General features: G+C 39.5%; 1 protein-coding gene across 4 annotated transcripts in view; it reads left to right on the forward strand.

The window, feature by feature from the left end:
- The window catches only part of PRR16 (proline rich 16), a 285,975-nt gene that overhangs the window by 31,480 nt on the left and 233,998 nt on the right, over positions 1-20,497 (forward strand). Inside the window, exon 2 of one of the 4 annotated variants that reach the window (XM_053566625.1) lies at positions 7,432-7,537. The exons of the other annotated variants lie outside the window; for them this stretch is intronic. Coding sequence (XP_053422600.1) covers positions 7,490-7,537 — 48 coding nt within the window. The 5' untranslated portion in view covers positions 7,432-7,489. The remainder of the gene's footprint in view (positions 1-7,431; positions 7,538-20,497) is intronic. 4 annotated transcript variants of the gene reach the window in all.

Consider the following 20,497-nt stretch of genomic DNA (forward strand, 5'->3'; position numbering starts at 1 on the left):
AAAATATGTGCCCATGGGTCTGGGTTTCTGTAAATCAGGCTGTTGATTTAGATTACACAGCTCTGTCTTATGTTTGTTGTCCATGAATCTGGATAGTGAATTTTTAATTAACTGGCAAAATGCGGTAGCACAATAAATCCGTGTCTTTTATATTCACACGTGTTTTCTGTTTCCAGGATTTGTCTTGTAAATACCTTAACTCACGTGGTTTATAAGCACCACAGGCCCTCTGTGGTGTGATCATACATCTGCAGACCAGACTTCCCCTTGGTTTCTATTTCCCTTCATCTGTCTGTAGGACTATTTACAACCATATGCTTTGGGTATAATGTGGGAATAAACGGACTGGCTGAGACCACCAGGAGAGGAATGGCAAGTCATTTTGGGCTACTGAAATGTTTCATCTGGGCATCGTCACAAGCTTGACAGTCTGCTGGTTGCCGAGGCTCTGTTTTTCTTAGAGTGGAACTAAGGTATGGCTGAGACGGGCTCCTGCCCTGAGGGTTTCTCTATTTTTGGCCACTTCCTTGGATCATTTCTCATAGTTAAATATAGTAGCATCTAGTATTACGTGAAAGACATTAGATTTGAGAAGAGGAAGTTATCAATTTTAGGTTACTGATGGCTGTCGAATTTCCAATTGTCTTTTGATATTTAAGGCACCGGATTTTTACCCAGTAGTACAGGGTATTCAAATTCAAGCAGGAGGAAATTATTGTTGGCTGAAGAAGTCAGGTGACCACCAAGGCAGTTCGATTTTTTTTTTTTTTCTGTTCAATCAGTAAAATCACTGACAGAGAGTTAATAACCTTCTAAAATGGAATTGTGTATTAGCATTAAGTAATATTTAATCAATAATGGCCTTTCAGGCCTTCAATTTTTTTTCTTTTTTTGATTGGAACATATTGCCAATTGTACATGTTGGCCTCCCGATGTGACAGGACCAGTGATTCCTGTTCATTGTTCAGCCCTGCACATTTTCACATTTGGATTAGTTCTTCATGGAGGCTCTTACTAGTCAAGAGATAGGATCAAAAAGAGCCAGTTCATGAAGATTTAAAAGGCCCTGCTATTATGATGGACAAAACGGGGTAAATCCATATTTTACTTTAGCTAGGCTTTGTTATTCAAAGCTGGCCTGTCTTTTGCCATGAACGTCCTCTGACTTAGTGTTAATTTCTCAACTGTGATAAAACGAGAGAATCATTTATGTCTGCCTCTGAAGAGATAGTATTATGAGCAAAGCATTCATGATTGGCAGAACACTCGGTATTCCTGGAAAGCTATTTAAATACTAAATAATAACATTCAATGTGTTACATAGGAGCTTGTTAATGTATGTTAGAATACAGTTCATAATGGAAATATGAGAAATGGATGGGTCTTGACAGTTGAAACTGCTCCTTAGTTGAAATTGCTAAAATGAAAAATTACCACCTGGCGTGCTTATCATTGTGCAACAGAGCCTGCTATCTGGGAGGGCTGATTTTGCATTTCCTATCATTTGTAGAAAAAGATTATATCCTGTGAAATGACATCTGTACTCAACATATTGGATGTTAGACATGATGTGATGCTGCCATATTTTTGAAACCACCAGAAGCAGGTTTACATATAGCAGATGAACAAAATAGAAGGAATTGGGTGACTGAATGGAGAATTTTGGAAATGATTTAATTAGCTAAAGGCATTTACTCACCATGGTCCCCAGAATGGAATACTTACAGGATTCCGGCTTACCCCCAAATCTTGAAATTTAGGGTCAATAAATAGTGTGTTATACACGTATCTGACTCAGCGCTGTTGAAGGCATGAAAGGTGCACAAAACTTCAGGAGGCCCAGATTCTGTCCTGGTTCTGCCCCATGTGAGCCACGTGACATTGCTTCTGTCATCTGAGAAATGTGTGGTTGTCCATTCCCTAGTTTACTGGGAAAACGAATGTCATTTGGGTGAGAGTGCAAGACAGTATTATCTGATAGCATGACCACTTCTGGAACCTGATTTATCCATGCACTTTATGTGTACCTGTCTCTTAGGGCTCCATATACAAGATCCTAGAAACTGATCATCCAAACAGAATGGCCGTGTATTAATGTATGTTGAGAAATAGCACTACAGAGGGGCGGTCATCTTTGGCTCACTGATACTCTCCCTAAAGGCAAAGTACTTGGGCAGTCAAAATGCAATTACAGAACTGTACAGGTTGCTTAGTATCAGTTTAGGTTGAACTGCGTCATTCTGAGTTACCTTAATTCATGCAAATAAAATTCTGTTCTTGAGACGAAAAAAAATCCAAGCCCCCTCTCCCCTAGATTGGGTATCTGAGAATGTTCATTTCTATGTCTTTGTAAATCTCCATTGCTGAATCTCCTGACCGATTTATTATTATCAATTTTAATCACAGTATTACCAGTTTTTCTGTCTCAGAGTCACCTCTGGCTTTTCAAAATGACTTGCCTTATCTGTTTCTCACTTATTAGATGCTGGGTTTGATAATATTTAATTTTCAGAGGGAAATGTTATTCACTTATTTATAAATTCTTGGTGGAATTTCTCACTGCAACGTCTCTCCTACTTTGACTGCCTCTGTTAGGTTAATTCAATGTTGAGAGATATTTGGTCTGGGGCAACTTTGTACTTAGTTAAGGCAGTTATTTTGGGATGTTGGCCACAACAACCAAGCAAACAGACAACCTAAACATTGGGAAGGAATATGTTTTGCATATTTTGATTCAGACAAAAATTTGATAACTACGATCTACAGAGAACTCAAATTAATAAACATAAAAAAAGCCAATAATCCCTTAGATCACTGGTCAAGAGAGATGAATAGAACCTTTTCTAAAGAAGACAGATGATGGCTAACAAATATTTGAAAAAATGCTCATAATTCCTAATTATTAGAGAAATGCAAATCAAAATGACCCTGAGATACCATCTAACCCCAGTGAAAATGGCCCACATCACAAAGTCTCAAAACTGCAGATGCTGGTGTGGATGTGGAGAGAAGGGAACACTTTTACACTGCTGGTGGGACTGCAAACTAATACAACCTTTTTGGAAGGCAGTGAGGAGAACCTTCAAAGAACTTAAGCTAGACCTCCCATTTGATCCTGCAATCCCATTGCTGGGCATCTACCCAGAAGAAAAAAAAAAAAAACACCTTTTACCACAAGGACACTTGCATTAGACTGTTTATTGTAGCTTAATTTACAATCGCCAAAATGTGGAAATAGCCTAAATGCCCACTGGCCCAGGAATGGATTAATAAGCTGTGATATATGTACACTATGGAATATGGAATACTAGTCAGCCACTAAAAAAAATTGGAGACTTTACATCGTTTGTATTAACCTGGATGGAAGTGGGACACATTATTCTTAGCAAAGCATCACAAGAATGGAGAAGCATGAATCCTATGTACTCAATTCTGATATGAGGATAGTTAAGGTCCTAGTACACAGTGGGGGTGGGGGGTGGAGAGAGCTGAGAAAGGGAAGGGGGGTCAAGGGGTGTGGTGCACTTTCTGGGGGACAGAACACAAATATAAGAGGGTCCTTATACAAAAGCAATCAGCGTAACCTGGTTCTGTGTACTCTCAATGAATCCCCAACAATAAAAAAGAAAACAAATAAAAGACAATAAGACTTTTTATATTTGATTTTCATTCTATAGAAAAAAATCAAAAGCAAATTTATTTGAAACTGTAGCTAGACAAAAGAGGAGAAATAGAATTGACTTTTTGATACAATTTAGTGTCATGTAAGAAGCCTAGAAAACCTTTCCACATGTGTCATTTTCATCAATTTGATCTGTCTTAGAAAAGCAAGGAGACTTGCCCTTTCTATGAGTCTTCTAGGAAAATAAAGAGATCTTGTTTTTAAAAACTTTAGTGAAAGATAAATCTGTTTGAAGCCCCTCAGTTAAATTATTTAGCCTTAACCATCCAGCCCAGCAAGGAGGCAATGTTTTGTTAGTGTAGTCAAGGGACCCTGAGAGGGAAGGAGTTAATGGGGTTTCACAAACTCCCCTACACAGTTCTGCAGGATTTCAGCATTGCCCTGGATTCAGGCACCTGCTGACCCACTTTGCAGGCACCCAGCTTCACCTCTAATTGTTCACTGTTCCGGGAATCCCCTTCCACTCTCCTTGTTTCCCCTCCAGGTAGCGAGGGAGCATCCAGGAGACACATCTGCCCACCCCACAGAGTGCCCATAACTTTTCTCTGTAGCCTAACTTCACATTTTCCTGTAGATCTGTGAGCATGAGGGTGTGAGGGCTCCACGGGATAAAATCCATCAAAGGTCACCATTGTCTGCCTGTGGTTCTGCCCTTAGCCAGAAATGTCAGCAATCTCAGGGAAGAGCCCAGCTGCCAACAGAGCTGCACGGTCACGGATGGAACTTTCCTACAGAAAATCTCTTGCTGTGGGATCTGCTTCTGAGCATTCTTCTCAGACATTAAGAAGGGAGGGATGGCGTTTGGGGCAGAAGAGAAAAAATACTTAATTTGATGCTAGAATCAGATCCTTTCCTGCCTGTTATAAGAAGATGGAATTGGGAAATACCCACAAAGATCTGAGATTTCCGATCGCCACAGCATGTCGGCCACTGTCCGGGACGTTCGCACTGTCCTTCTTGCAGGCTCTACCCAAACAGCCTGTTCGAAACAGATGTAGTCTCTCTTCTGCCTTGTTTTTTTTTTTTTTTTTTTAATCTTTCCAGTGACTTCCTGAAGAGTATAGGGTTCTTGTGATGGTAATTTTTAATTGTTTATCTTTCTATCTTGTTCCCAGGCCCACTCTCCTTTGCTCATTGTGTTCTAGTCACACTGACCCCCTGGAAATTCTGTTTCCCACCTTCCTCTTTTGCTGGTGCCTCATCTTCTGACACCAATTCCACCCCTACCCTCCCTCTCCATCACAATATTCTCCATGACAACACTGTGTTCCCCTTTTTATAGAAGTTGTCACAATTTGGACTTACACATTTACTGGCAGTGAGAAGTAAGGAGGTTACAGATCACACCTGTTTCATTCATCATAACCTGCCCAGCATTTAGCCCCACGAAGGGCATGTATTAGATGCCCAATGAGTTGTTCACGAATCAATGATGAATGCATGAACCTACGATGCTATTTTCATCCTAGTGATTTACTGATTCTCTAAGCCATTGTAACAAGTAGTGGGTGCCTCTGAGGAAACCCGCCCTCAAGGTCCCACTGTATGATACATAGAACCTGGCCTCCTTCTGCCCGTATTAATCTCCTTAGTGGAGGGGCACTTCACCACACCCTTAACATTCTCCCCTGGATACCCTATTTTATTTCTTACATAGTCAGGCTGAGAGTTTTCCAACTCTTTCTATTATGCTTCCCTTTTAATTATGATTTTTGTCTTTAAATCATTTCTCTCTTCTCTCATTTTATTCTTAAGTAGCCAAAAGAAGCCGCAAGGCCCCTTTAGTGCTTTGCTGCTTGCACGTTTATTCTTCCTGATATCCTAGTCCTTGACTTTTTTTTTTTTTGTAGAGACAGAGTCTCACTGTACCGCCCTCGGTAGAGTGCCGTGGCGTCACACGGCTCACAGCAACCTCTAACTCTTGGGCTTACGCGATTCTCTTGCCTCAGCCTCCCGAGCAGCTGAGACTACAGGCGCCCGCCACAACGCCCGGCTATTTTTTTTTGTTGTTGCAGTTTGGCCGGGGCTGGGTTTGAACCCACCACCCTCGGCATATGGGGCCGGTGCCCTACTCACTGAGCCACAGGCGCCGCCCTAGTCCATAACTTTTAAGTTCTACCTTTCATGAGGCCCTGGGATAGGGACATAATTCCTAAACAGTTATTTGCACCTGTCACAAGGGTGACCTTCACTTCACTTTCCATCTGAAACCTCATCAGAATGGCCTTTGCGTCCATGTTCTGATAGCATTCTGATCACAACCAGTTCAGTACTTGACTCCCTAATAAGTTACACATTTCCTTACAGTTCTCTTCTGAGCTCTCACCCAAGTCACCTCCGATGCTCTGTTTGTGGCCATCTTGACCTTTTCTAGCTTGATCTTCTAAATTCTTCCAGCCTCTCTCCATTACTCCATGTCAAACCTCTTCCACATTTCAGGTGCTTGTTACTGGGAACAGCCTTTCTTCTGAGTACCAATGTTCCTTCTTACTCATTTTATGCTGTTGTAACAGAATACCATAGATGAGGTTGTTTGTAAACAAACGTTGATTTGGTTTATGGTTCTGGAGGCTAGCAAGTTCAAGGGCTGCATCTTACGGAGGATGTTGTTGCTGCTACATAACCTGGTGGGAGGTGTCGCATGGACAGAAAGGAGCACAGGGAGATGAGAGGGGACTCAAACTTGCTTTCATAACAAGCCCACCCTGTAATAATGATGGTCACCTATTCACGAGAGCACAGCCCTCACTGTCACCTCTTAAATGTCCCGCCTTGCAACATTCTTGCATTGGGGGTTAAGTTTATAACACATGAACTTTGGGGAATCCATTCAAACCATAGCGAACATGTGAGGGATTTCATACCACTTCCATCAGAAGTCCCTTTCTAAAATAATGTCTTTTGTAAATCACTGAAAAGTTGATATGTGATTCATAAGCCTGATGATGTAAACTGATGATAACATGATGATCAGAATTTTGTATAAAGAACCTGAACCCAGCAACTTTCCTTGGAAATTACTTAGGTTTTATAGCCTCAAAGATACTCTACCTTCCAATCACTTTTTCTTTTTAAAATTTTATCCTCTCACTCACTTCAATAAAGCAGATTAATATGCACGTACCAGCCTTTGATACGTGTACGTGCATATTAATCCAAATAATAAATACAGCGTGTTTTTCATAGTCACTTTGAAGCAGTATATTAAGGAAAGAAAAGCTTCATGCGTCTGCTGTTGGTTGGGGTTTAAATAAAGACCCTATGTTTATTGCCTCTGTAGCATTTATGCTTTCTGAGATTATTGATGCTTTATTTAGTTGGAAGGTATTTACATATATTGATAGAATTTCTTTCTCCAAGAATATCTTGTTCAAGAGCACGTGACCTAACACATGTCTCAAATTTAAATCTATGGTGTTTCTCTTTCTCCATCCTGGGGATTTCTTGGTGAAGAGTTTTCACTCTTACGACAGTTCTCTCTCGTTTGTACAGCTGCTACCCCAGATTGTCCCCACAAAGCAGTGCAAGAATCAGAGATTTCTAGTAGAAATGAAAAAAAGAGAGAGAGAGAGATCTTGTGAGATTAACTCTCAAGAGGGAAGGGCACATGTATCAGCCACTACACTCTACCTTAAAATCATCCTGTCACAATGTAGTGTCCAAAGAATATTCATTCTGTGCAGCAAAGTAGGGCCTGCCTAGAGGCTTTTCTTTGTACACTTTCCTCTTTCAAAATGTGGTTATTTCAGGTACTGAATCAAGGACATAAAAAGGAAATCAGCAGAATATATTACAAAACTCTCTGGTATGTTGCCACGGATTGACGAGATTCCATGGACACTGGGGATTTCAAAGGTGAGTCTGTTTTTCACTCTAGACTAGTGTTAATTCTACCATGGCAGGGAAAGCTGGTGGCTTCAGAACCTGCTGCTTTATTTCCCATTTTAGCAATTTCCATATGGCTTGTATGGTACCTCCCAGCAGGATTGGCAAGGCAGAGCCACTGAGTCACCTGTGGCATTTTGAACATCCTGCTGGGTCTGTATCATAACCAAGAACAATTTCTATTGTTAGCAAATTCTGGGAGAAATCCTCATGAAGTAAATACTGCCCAGAGAGAAGGCTGCTCTGGGGTATCCCTGAGTCACAGGAAAAAATTGGTAAGAAACCAGGTACTTTTACACTGCTATGCTGGAATAGTCTGGGAGAAGATTCTCACGGCAGAGAATATATTGAGGGTGACTGCTGGATTTGAATCCCTTTGGAAAGTCTACTTTTCTTCATGGTAACACATTCATTTTAATGTTGTGTTTACCTTATTAGAGTTACACAAGTTACACAATCAGCGCAGGAATTTAATTCATTTCCTTTTAAAATAAATTAGAGCGTTACATTTGAAGTGGAAATTTGCGTGGTTTGTGACACACTGATGCCTCCTCTACTCTCCCTCCACCCCCTACTCATTCCCATGAACACTCGATAACCATTCTTAAAACATTTGTTTATATTTTTCAGATACTTTTTAAACAAGGTTTTGCATATACATGAATGAATTTCCATAAAAATATATACTTTTGTTTCCTTAAATAAAATGTGAGTAGGAAGAAAATAATATTTTGATGGTGGAAAAAAATGGCCTGTAAAAATTGCTAGAGTCTGAAAAGTCATAATTTCATACATCCTCGTTTTTATTTAAACTGTGATTAATTTTTAATAAATTGACCTTTTTAATAGAAGTACCTTAAAATATCCTAATTAAGACTTTGTGGGTGATACAAGAGTGTTCCTAGGTGAAAATTCCTTTATTTCTGTTTCATTCTTTACTCCATTTCTAAAGGGTGGTGCCAGGGTGAAGTAGCTGCTGGACTCGTTCTGAGAAGCTCGATTCTAGTTCCTTCTTGGCCACTGCTCTGTATGTGACTTTCTACTTCTGCTCTCTAGATCTGCAAGGAATTCCTGGGATTCTCTGCAGTGCAGTAAATGAACTTGGCCAAGGCAAAAGTGTGTCAGTCTAGTGAAGGATGGGCAGCTACTGAACTATAAGATCTGGAATCAAACTACCAAGGGTGAAATGTCATCAATGTGTATGATACAGAATAAGTTATTCTCTTTTTACCTCAGTTTTTGTTTTAATCTACAAAGGGAATAGGAATAATGTACACCCCATAAGCAAGAACACTTAGGAAAACCAGTGTTTAATGCATATTAAGTCTCATTAACTTTTTTAGGTATTTATTTACATACATGAGTTCCATGAAGCCCAGGGACCTTTTCAGGACAATCATTTGCTCAGCTCCCACAGTTGAATTTTAATTATATATAGGTATTTGTAAAGAAGTAGAGTGACCATATGGGAACCAAATTGTGAAAACTGTGAGGTCCTTGAGAAGGAATTCTTTGTGTAACAAGGAGACCAGGGATAGAGCTTTGATATAGGTTCCAGGAGAGTCATGGAAACTGGTACTCAAGTGCATGTTGGCCTAGTCATCCTTGGAGAGCTTGTTTACTCTGCAGGGAAAGAGAACTATGTTTGTGAAATGAAAAACCTTCCTCATTAAATTCATTTTTGCCTAAGTTGCTGGTTGTCTCCAGTATGTGGACCACCTTCTATAGTAATAGAGTTTTTCCTAAGCACGTGGCCAGGACATTTTCCTCTCCCCTTTGAGTACAGTGTGGCAAGATGACTACATTTTAGCCAGCAGATACATGGATATGGACGATGGCGATGTGTGTAATTCCTGCACTTTGATCTAATATGGAGTGCGTGTGACTTTCCCTTGCCTTTATTATCTTTTCTACTGGCTGAATTATAATTAGAGCTTCAGGGTATATCTTGGACCATGAGGTGGAAATCACATCTTAAGGATGTTTGAGCAGCATGATAGAAAAAACCAGAATCTCTGACATTGTGGATTAGCAATATTTGCCAATGACAGCTCCTACCTGGACTACTACAGAAGGGAGAAATAAACTGCCTTGTTTAGGATACTCTTGCTATTTTATTTTATTAGTTAAGCCTATGTCATCATTAATAAAACTCCAGTAGTTTGAGGATAGAGAAACCTGTGACAACAGCCACCCTCACTACCCTGTCTCTAGCTGAATGTAACCTGCAAGGAGGGGGTAACCCCATCTCTCGTCTCAAGGTACCACTGGGATTTCAGAGCCTGGTGAGAGCATCTGTAGCCCAGGACATGAAGCACAATTAGCAGGTTCCTGGCTCTCAGGAGAAAGGTCCTGATTCAATGCAGTGTTAATTTATTATCTGTTGAATATTAGAATTAGCTTTTCATGTGCTAATAGCAAATACAGAAAAGTGATATTTACAGTGGTCACTATATGTATAATACAATGAAGAATGCCAGTCTGCTACACATGAACAGACTGGAATTTGTGGCACAAACAATTTTATTATAGCAATATTATAAGAAATTATTTTCTATGACAAGCATTGTAATTCAAGTATGAAGCTTTCCAAAGAATAATCCAGTATTATTTTACACAACAAAGATTACACATGACGTAATGTTAGAAGTCCTAGTTGCTTTGTTGATACTAAATTTAGTGAAAGTTCACTAGCATTCTTTCTTTCTTTTTTTATTAATATTAAATCATAGCTGTGTATATTAATACGATCATGGGGCACCATACACTGGTTTTATAAACAGTTTGACACATTTTCATCACACTGGTTAACATAGCCTTCCTGGCATTTTCTTAGTTATTGTATTAAGACATTTACATTCTACATTTACTAAGTTTCACATGTACCCTTATAAGATGCACCGGAGATGTGATCCCACAAATCACCCTCCTTCCACCCATCCTCCACCCTCCCTCCCCTCTCTCTCCCCCTTCCCCCTATTCTTAGGTTATAACTGGGTTATAGCTTTCATATGAAAGCCATAAATTACTTTCATAGTAGGGCTGAATACATTTGGATACTTTTTCTTCCATTCTTGAGATACTTTACTAAGAAGAATATGTTCCAGCTCCATCCATGTAAACATGAAAGAGGTAAAGTCTCCATCTTTCTTTAAGGCTGCATAATATTCCATGGTGTACATATACCACAATTTATTAATCCATTTATGGATCGATGGGCACTTGGGCTTTTCCCATGACTTAGCAATTATGAATTGGGCTGCAATAAACATTCTGGTACAAATATCTTTGTTATAATGTGATTTTTGGTCTTCTGGGTAAATGGCTAGTAGAGGAATTATAGGATTGAATGGCAGATCTATTTGTAGATCTCTAAGTGTTCTCCAAACATCTTTCCAAAAGGAATGTATTAATTTGCATTCCCACCAGCAGGGTAGAAGTGTTCTCTTTTCTCCACATCCACACCAACATCTCTGGTCTTGGGATTTTGTGATACGCGCTAATCTTACTGGCGTTAGATGGTATCTTAAGGTAGTTTTGATTTGCATTTCTCTGATGATTAAAGATGATGAGCATTTTTTCATATGTCTGTAGGCCGTGCGCCTCTCTTCTTCAGAGAAGTTTCTCTTCAAGTCCCCTGCCCAGCCTGCGATGGGATCCCTTGTTTTTTTCTTGCTTGTACGTTTGATTTCTCTGTGGATTCTGTTTATTAAACTTTTGTCGGAGGCATAACCTGCAAATATCTTCTCCCACTCTGATGGCTGTCTGCTTGCTTTACTTACTGTGTTCTTGGCTGTGCAGAAGCTTTTTAGTTTGATCAGGTCCCAGTGGTGTCTTTTTGAAGCTGCTTCAATTGCCTGGGGGGGGTCCTCCTCATAAAATACTTGCCCAGACCAATTTCTTCAAGGGTTTTCCCTGCACACTCTTCTAGAATTTTTATAGTTTCATGTCTTAAGTTTAAATGTTTAATCCAGTGAGAGTCTATCTTAGTTAATGGTGAAAGGTGTGGGTCCAGATTCAGTCTTCTACAGGTTGCCAGCCAGTTCACCCAGCACCATTTGTTAAATAGGGAATGTTTTCCCACTGGATGTTTTTAATTGGCTTGTCAAAGATCAAATAACGCTAAGTAGCTGGGTTTATCTCTTGGTCTCTATTCTGTTCCAGACATCTACTTCTTTGTTTTTGTGCCAGTACCATGCTGTTTTGATCACTATCGATTTATAGTATAATCTGAGGTCTGATAGCATAATTTCTCCTGCTTTCTTTTTATTTCTGAGTAATGTCTTGGCTATTCTAGGTTTTTTCTGATTCCATATAAAACAAAGTATTATTTTTTCAACATCTTTAAATTATGACAGTGGAGCTTTAATAGGGATTGCATTAAAATCGTGTATTGCTTTGGGTAGTATGGACATTTTAACAATGTTGATTCTTCCCAGCCATGAGCATGGTATGTTTTTCCATTTGTTAATGTTCTCAGCTATTTCTTTTCTTAGAGTTTCATAGTTCTCTTTATAGAGATCTTTCACGTCCTTTGTTAGATAAACTCCCAAATATTTCATTTTCTTTGGCACTACTGTGAACAGAATAGAGTCCATAACTGTTTTTTCAGCTTGACTATTGTTGATATATATAAAGACTACCAATTTATGAATGTTGATTTTGTAACCTGAGACGCTGCTGTATTCCTTGATCACTTCTAAGAGTTTTGTAGTGGAATCCCTGGGGTTTTCCAGATATGCAATCATATCATCTGCAAAGATCGCAAGTTTGATCTCTTCTGAACCTATATGGATACCCTCGATATCCTTTTCTTCCCTAATGGTGGTGGCTAAAACTTCCATTATAATGTTAAAGAGCAGTGGAGACAATGGGCAGCCTTGTCTGGTTCCTCATCTGAGTGGAAATGATTTCAATTTAACTCCATTCAATATGATACTGGCTGTGGGTTTGCTGTAGATGGCCTCTATCAGTTTAAGAAATGTCCTTTCTATACCAATTTTCTTAAGTGTTCTGATCATGAAGGGATGCTGGATATTATCAAAAGCTTTTTCTGCATCAATTGAGAGAATCATATGGTCCATGTTTTTAATTTGTTTATGTGCTGAATTATACTTAGACATTTACGTATATTAAACCAGCCTTGAGACCCTGGGATAAAACTGACTTGGTCATGATGTATAATTTGTTTGATGTGTTGCTGGATTCTGTTTGTTAGGATCTTGTTGAATATTTTTGCATCTATATTCATTAGTGATATTGGTCTATAACTTTCTTTTCTTGTTGGGTCTTTTCCTGGTTTGGGGATCAGGGTGATGTTTGCTTCATAGAACGTGTTGGGTAGGCTTCCATCTTTTTCTACGTTTTGGAACAGGTTGAGTAATATAGGTACTAGTTCCTCTTTAAAGGTTTGGTAGAATTCTGACGTGAAGCCATCTGGTCTTGGGCTTTTCTTTTTAGGGAGGTTTTGTATGGTTGATGCTATTTCAGAACTTAGTATTAGGCTGTTCAACATTTCCACTTGATTATGGCTAAGTTTTGGAAGGTGAGATTCTTCTAAGTATTGGTCAATTTCCTTCAGATTTTCATATTTCTGAGAATAAAGTTTCTTGTAATATTCATTAAGGATTTTTTTAATTTCTGAGGAGTCTGTTGTTATTTTGTCTTTGTCATTTCTGATTGATGAAATTAGAGATTTTACTCTTTTTTTCCTGGTTAGGTTAGCCAAAGGTTTATCTATTTTATTGACCATTTCAAAAAACCAACTTTTTGATGTATTGATCTGTTGTATAATTCTTTTGTTTTTAGTTTCAGTTAATTCTTCTCTAATTTTGGTTATTTCTTTTTTTCTACTGGTTTTGGGGTTGGAATGTTCTTCCTTTTCTGGTTGTTTGAGATGTCCCAGTAAGTTGTTAACTTCCTCTCTTTCCGTTCTCTTGAGGTATGCTTGCAGTGCTATAAATTTCCCTCTTAGGACTGCCTTTGTGGTATCCCAGAAGTTCTGATAATTCATGTCTTCATTGTCATTTTGTTCCAAAAATTTGGCAGTTTCCTTCTTGATCTCATCTCTGACCCAGCTATCATTCAGAATAAGGTTATTTAACTTCCATGTTTTTGTGTGAGTATGCAGGTTCCTGTTGTTACTGAGTTCAACTTTTATTCCATGGTGGTCTGAGAGGATGCAAGGAATAATTTCTATTCCTTTAAATTTACTGAGGTTACACTTGTGACCTTAGATGTGATTGATTTTGGTGTATGTTCTGTGGGCTGATGAGAAGTATGTGTATTCAGTTTTGTTGGGATGAAATGTTCCATAGATGTCTGCTAAATCCAAATATTGGTTGGTTAGGTTTAAATCTAAAATTCTTTTGTTCAGCTTCTTATTGGAGGTTCTATCCAACACTGCCAGAGGAGTGCTGAAATCTCTGACTTATATGGAGCTGGAGGAAATCAAGTTGCTCATGTCTGTTAGAGTTTCTCTTATAAATTGAGGCACATTCTGGTTGGGTGCATAAATATTCATAATTGAAATCTCATCATATTGAGCATTACCCTTAACAAATATGAAGTGACTGTTCTTATCCTTCCTTTCTTTTGTTGGTTTAATGCCTATTGTGTCTGCAAATAGAATTGCAACGCCTGCTTATTTCTGGCTACCAGTTGCCTGAAATATAGACAACCATCCTTTCAGCCTGACTCTGTATTTATCTTTTTTTTTTTTTTTTCTTTTAACGTAAGATGTGACTCTTCTATGCAGCAAATTTCTGGCCTACGTTTTTGTATCCATTCAGCTAACCTGTGCCTCTTTAGAGGACAGTTTAAAGCTTTCACATTAATGGAGAATATTGATAAGTCTGTTAAAATTTTGGATATCGAGTTTTTCAAAAGTCCAGTGGACATTTTTAATCCTTTTTCCACTGTGGAAATTGGAGTTCGATCAAAAGTTTCTGAGGGAATTTATTTTTGTAGTAGAGGATTGGGCTGGTCATTATGGAGGATAGGTCTGAGAATATCCTGAAAAGCTGGTTTGGTTATAGCAAATTTCTTCAACATATGAATGTCATTAAAGTATTTAATTTCCCCGTCATAAATGAAACTCAGTTTAGCTGGATGCAAGATCCGGGGTTGAAAGATATTTTGCTTTAGGAGATTAAAAGTTGATGACCATCGTCTTCTGGCTTGAAAAATTTCAGCAGAGAGATATGCAGTCATTCTAATATTCTTCCCTTTGTAGGTAATGAATTTCTTATGTCTGGCTGCTTTCAGAATTTTCTCTTTCATATTAACACTAGTGAAGTTAATTATTGTATGCCTGGGGGATGTCTTATTGGGATTGTGTCGTGCTGGGGTCCTGAAATTGTGTGCTATCTGAATTTCAGAATCTCTTGACATGTCTGGAAAATTCTCTTTCATAATTTCATGGAGAAGGGCCTCTGTGCCTTGGGAGCCACTTCATCACTTTCAGGGATTCCAATGAGGCAGATATTAGCCTTCTTCGAATTATCCCAGAGTGCTCTGAGAGAATGATCTGTTTTTTGCTCTCCATTTCTCTTCCTCTTTGAGAGTTTGGGAGCTTTCAAAGGTTTTGTCTTCAATGTCAGAAATCTTTTCTTCTGCTTGCTCCACTCTGTTATTGAGGGATTCTACTGTATTTTTCAGATCTTTGAGGGCTGCAAATTCTTGCTTCAGTGCATCAATATGTTTGGTGGTTTTGTCCTTAAATTTGTTAAATTCTTGAGACAACTTTTGAATTTCTCCTCGAATTTCTAATTCCGACTTTTGAATTGCTGCTCAATTTCTAATTCCAAATTTTCCTCCATTCTATTAATCTTGTTTGCAGTCCAAATTCTGAATTCGATTTCTTACATCTTAGCCAGCTGTTTATGAATGGGATCTTCAGTTACATCTGCCATACTTTCCTTGGGGGGGGGGTTGATCTATTCTGGTTTATTCATGTTACGAGAGTTTTTCTGCCAATTCTGCCCCATGATTTTTTTACACCATTTGACTTTTCCCCTGGAGCTTTGTTGATGACACAAACAGTGCTGTGGCCTGACAAACTGGGGACCTATTTGGTGTGGCGGGGCTAAGTTGTTCTGTCTTGTTTTCAGCTGTTCTCTGTTTGACCCTAGTGAAACAGTTCCTCTGGGTTGAAGTCTCAGCTGTGGAGAAATACCAGCAATTAAGTCACCCTGCCCCCCACAGGCAACAATTGGAAAAGGAAAGTCAAACCTTACTACAAACACCCACCCAGGGCACCACTTGAATAGTCCTCAGGCGATTGGCTCATTTCAAAAGGTCCAAATCAGTTGTCTCAGTCAGCACCTGTCTCAGGTGTGAGAGTTTCAAAGGTCTCTGGGAACTGGATCACAGGGGTCTGGTGACAACTCAAGTATGACTTGCTTTGGTGCTCCGTGAAGTCCGGAGGACCCATCCAGCACATAGAGTATTCTGGGAAGGTTGATGCCTCCTTTTCCACCTTTCACCTTTGTCACACCCAGTCACTGATAGCCCCTCAGGGCTGTGACTCAGTTGCCTCCCATGAGTAGATACTCCAGGGCTTTGTACCTGCCTGAATCACAAGGACATCTGTATCTGCTCAGCCAGGCCACTGCTCTCTGCCTCTATCCAGCAGGGCATGGTGAGCCCTGACAACCTTGGGCGCTTGATGGAGGCTGGGGGGTTTTCACTCAGTTCCAGCCACACCCCTGATTGATGTTACTGACAGAACAGAACAACTTTCTGGGAATTTGTTTCTGTCCCTGCTAAATTCCTCTGCAGAAGAGAAGCTGTTTTGAGTTCCTGTCTTTAGGCCCTGTCTTTACTCCCACAGGTTTGTATTCATAGCACGGTCTGCTCTAGCCTCCTGCCTTCCTTTGTCTATAGGCTGATGATCCCCTGAGGGCCGGGTGTGTCTTAGTCTCAGTAAAGTGGTCCTCTGGGTCAGACCCGCCCTGGGAATTTCCTGGCTCTGTGCATGCATTTTCTTGTCCGCGCTCCACCCAGGCCGCTACTGCCACAGGCAAACCTTTTACTCACGAGGCCTGTGTTTCAGTCCCAGATCTGTTCTGCAGTGGTTGCCATCTGAGAAGATGCCTGGCCTCCTCTGGTTGCCCAGGGAGACAGGCGTTGTGGCTTTGGAATATCTGGGGGTGGGCTGTTTTGTTGCCCAAAACAGCTGCTGCTCTGCGCCTCAGGGCACTGCCGCTCCGTTGTGGTTCCCTCTCAGCCGACTGTTGTCTCCTTACTTCCGTGCCCCAGAATCAGCACTGCCCAGCTGCAGTCCAGGCCCTGTCCCACCCCTCAAGAAATCACCCAAGAATCTGGACTCCTGGAGGACAGGCCTTCAGACCTCATAGTGAGTGTGGAGTGGAGTTCTGGGAGCTCAGAATTGCAGGTCAATACAGCAAACTCATTGAAACCAAATGAGCAAATAAGGAGATAAAAAGGCTAGCAGACACACAAGCCCACAGATGCACAATCAGAAACACATAGACATACAGACAACAACAACAAAAAAAAACAACTACAATAAAAATAATGATAATCATAAAATAATTGAGAAAAAATAAAGGGTAAAAAACATACCAAGAAAATGAAGAAACAAAAAAAGTCTAGAAATCTGATGTTAGCATTTTCAGAAACCATAGGAAGGGAAGAAGAGGAAGACAGAAGGTAGAAAAAAACATGGTGTTCATAAAAAAGTTAAAAGAAAGAAAAAATCAAAAATAGAGAAAATAAAAATAAAAAAATAATAAATATTGACGATAGTTCCTCCAAGAAAATGATGAGAAAAACAAAATAAGGCACCAACCACAAAAATATTATTCTTGTATATATGTAGAAATATACATCTATATATATGACATAGGGATCAACTTTTGTAGGAATATATTTATAATGCAATATACTTTCTGGACACCAGGTTGCACTGTGAGTAGTTCCCAGGCTTATACCTGATTCACAGTTTTTACCACCCTACCTGGCCGATCACCATTTTGGAGTTTCTGTAAAAGTTTTTTTTTTTACCTAATTGTTGTGCAACCTCAGTTGCTCTGTTCCAGACAATACTCCTATCCGACCTCCCAACTCAGTGCAGGAGTCCACGCAACACAAATATTTCAACTCTGCTCCTGCCTTCTCCTGCAAACTGGCAACTGCAGTCGGCTGTGGGGGAGGGTGCTGGCAGCTGCCGGGTCTCACTGGTGTTGGCTGCTGCTGGGTCCGGAGGCTGCTGGCACATGGAAACCTTATACTCAGTTTTTGTGGCTCTGGAGTTTTGAGTCCAGCCACCTGCCAGTTCGCTGCACAGCCTGAACTGCCAGCCCACATCAGTATTCCTCACCAGGAATGGTCCACTGTATTTAATCATTCCTGTTGTTCTTGGGGAAGGTGCCCGCCTTTTTGGACAATTCAAAATGTCTGTTTCCCGGGCGGGATCCCTTCCTTTCAATTTTCCATCAGGTTGCTTATTACCTTGTGATTCTGAGTGGTTCCCATTTTGGGTGCCAAACTCTGCTCAAGAATAAATTTTCATCAGTTGGGTTTTGCCAAGAATTGCAAACTGCTGTCCTCCGTGAGGGAGGGGCCTGCCGGCCAGCACAGCCAAGCAGGGGATATCTCTACAACGGAGTCCGCGGTTTTAAATTACATCTCATATACAGCAATCCGCCAATTCGCTGCGCATCTCCAGCTGTCTGTCCACACCAATAATCCATGTGGGGAAAAGGTCGAGACCCCCCTTCCTCTCTCCTGATGACTTGGGAGAGGTGGTCTACATGTCCGTCCCGTCTGCCATCATGCTTCGCCTCTCACTAGCATTCTTTCATTTATCAACTTAAATCTCTTTTTTTTTTTTTTTTTTTGTAGAGACAGAGTCTCACTTTATGGCCCTCGGTTGAGTGCCGTGGCATCACACAGCTCACAGCAATCTCCAACTCCTGGGCTTAAGCAATTCTCTTGCCTCAGCCTCCCAAGTAGCTGGGACTACAGGCGCCCGCCACAACGCCCAGCTATTTTTTGGTTGCAGTTCAGTTGGGGCCGGGTTTGAACCCGCCACCCTCAGTATATGGGGCCAGCGCCTTACCGACTGAGCCACAGGCGCCGCCCCTCAACTTAAATCTCTTAAGAAACAATTTTCATCACTCAAAAAAGAAAAAAATCTTCTTGAACCAACAGTGCAATGCTTATTTTAAAAAAGAATGGGCTCTTAAGATTCTGGGTTGACAATACAAATAAGATTCCTAGGTTCCTAGAGATGATAAAGAGTACGTTGTAGGGGATTTTTTCCTGATTTTTTTTTTAACACTTGATTATGTCATTTTTCAGCTTCGTCTTTCTTAATTGAAGGGATCTTTTTTTATTTAGTTTGCTTTTCTATAGATGTATCCCTACCCTCAGCCTTTCAATTGTTTTATTCTGAATCTTCTTCATGTGCTGTTAATTCCTAAACACTATTAGAAGGCATTTCAGGAGACGGCACTGTAGACTGATGAGTCAACTTAAATGTCCATATGCCCAATATTTTATTAGGATTTTGCCCACATAGTTTGATCATATTTCTGAAATTATAGAAAAATTGAAATAAAGAAAAAGCAAGGCAAAGAGCAGTAGTAGGCAGATGATGTCTTTTAAAGAACCCAGGTGGAGAGAAATCTTTCACCCAAATCTTGGTTCATTTCAGTTCAGTATTTTAATGACATCTAAAGCATCTAGTACTTTTATTACTGATAGTGCATTAACATTGGGTCCTTTTGGTTTAGGTGAAATTTTCATTATTTAATTTTTATTCTCAATTTGAATCTTTTATGTGAGTCATTAGGTTTGCATTATATCTGAAAATTAGTCAGGTAATATAAAATATGTGAATTAGAAATTTTTTTGTTGTTGTTTAAAATCTTGAGGATCTATAGAATTTGGAATTCTGTCTCTTCTGAGAAAGAGAAAAACTTCTTAAATGTTACTGTTGTATTATATTGAATTTATATTTGTTTAGTTTATATTGAATTATGTCATACATGGCTTTTTACTTTTTTCTTCCAGCATCATAGCTCAGATTCTTCTGGAGATGGAGATTTGTATACAAGAGGCTTATTAAGAAGTGGCCTAGGAAAACACCAGGAAGGGAAGGAAAGGAAGATCAGGCAGAGGAGAGTTGAGCTGTTACATTTATAAGAGTGTATGCAGCCAATTCTAGTGGAAACTCTAAAATTGATATTGCCCTTTTAAACTGCCTGATTTCAGACAAAAACCTTTGCTCCTCTGCATCAGCCAGACCTTGCATACAGGTTGTTATAATGTAGAGAGTATAGCATTGGATGAGATAGCTCCTGTGGTCCTAGGAAAGTTTCTGGGAAGGGACTTGGTTGTAAACTTCCTTGTAGTATAATTTCAAATCAAGTAATGTGATAACTCCAGATTTGGTCTTTTTGCTTAAAAATGTGTCTTGAATGAAATTATTCACTTTTCTTAGAATAGTCAGAAAGAATGTATCTTTAGTGTCACAATCTTTTTATCCTATAGCTTTCTGGATGTATTATCATTGTGTGGCTGTAATTGTTAATCTAGCTGTAATAGAATGGGTGGACTTTGTTTCTACATGATACATAGTTGTATGCAAACAAACCAGAAATTATGGTCCATTTATCTTTATTGGATTCATTTTTCTTATTTATTTTTTATTTATAATTAACACATAATAATTGTCCACATTTATGGAGTAAAGTGTAGTGTAATGCTCAAATCAGGAAAATTACCCTATAGACAGGCCACCCTGTATTACTTTAAACATCCATTTTTTTTGTGGTAATAACATTAAAAATCTTCAGTTTTAGCTATCTTGAAATGTATACTATTTGTATGTTATTAATACTATACTATAAATGTATGTTATTTTCTGTATTCTCCCTACTACATGATAGAAAAGCAGAC

This window comes from Nycticebus coucang, chromosome 17 (assembly GCF_027406575.1).
Source record: "Nycticebus coucang isolate mNycCou1 chromosome 17, mNycCou1.pri, whole genome shotgun sequence".
Lineage (NCBI taxonomy): Eukaryota > Metazoa > Chordata > Mammalia > Primates > Lorisidae > Nycticebus > Nycticebus coucang.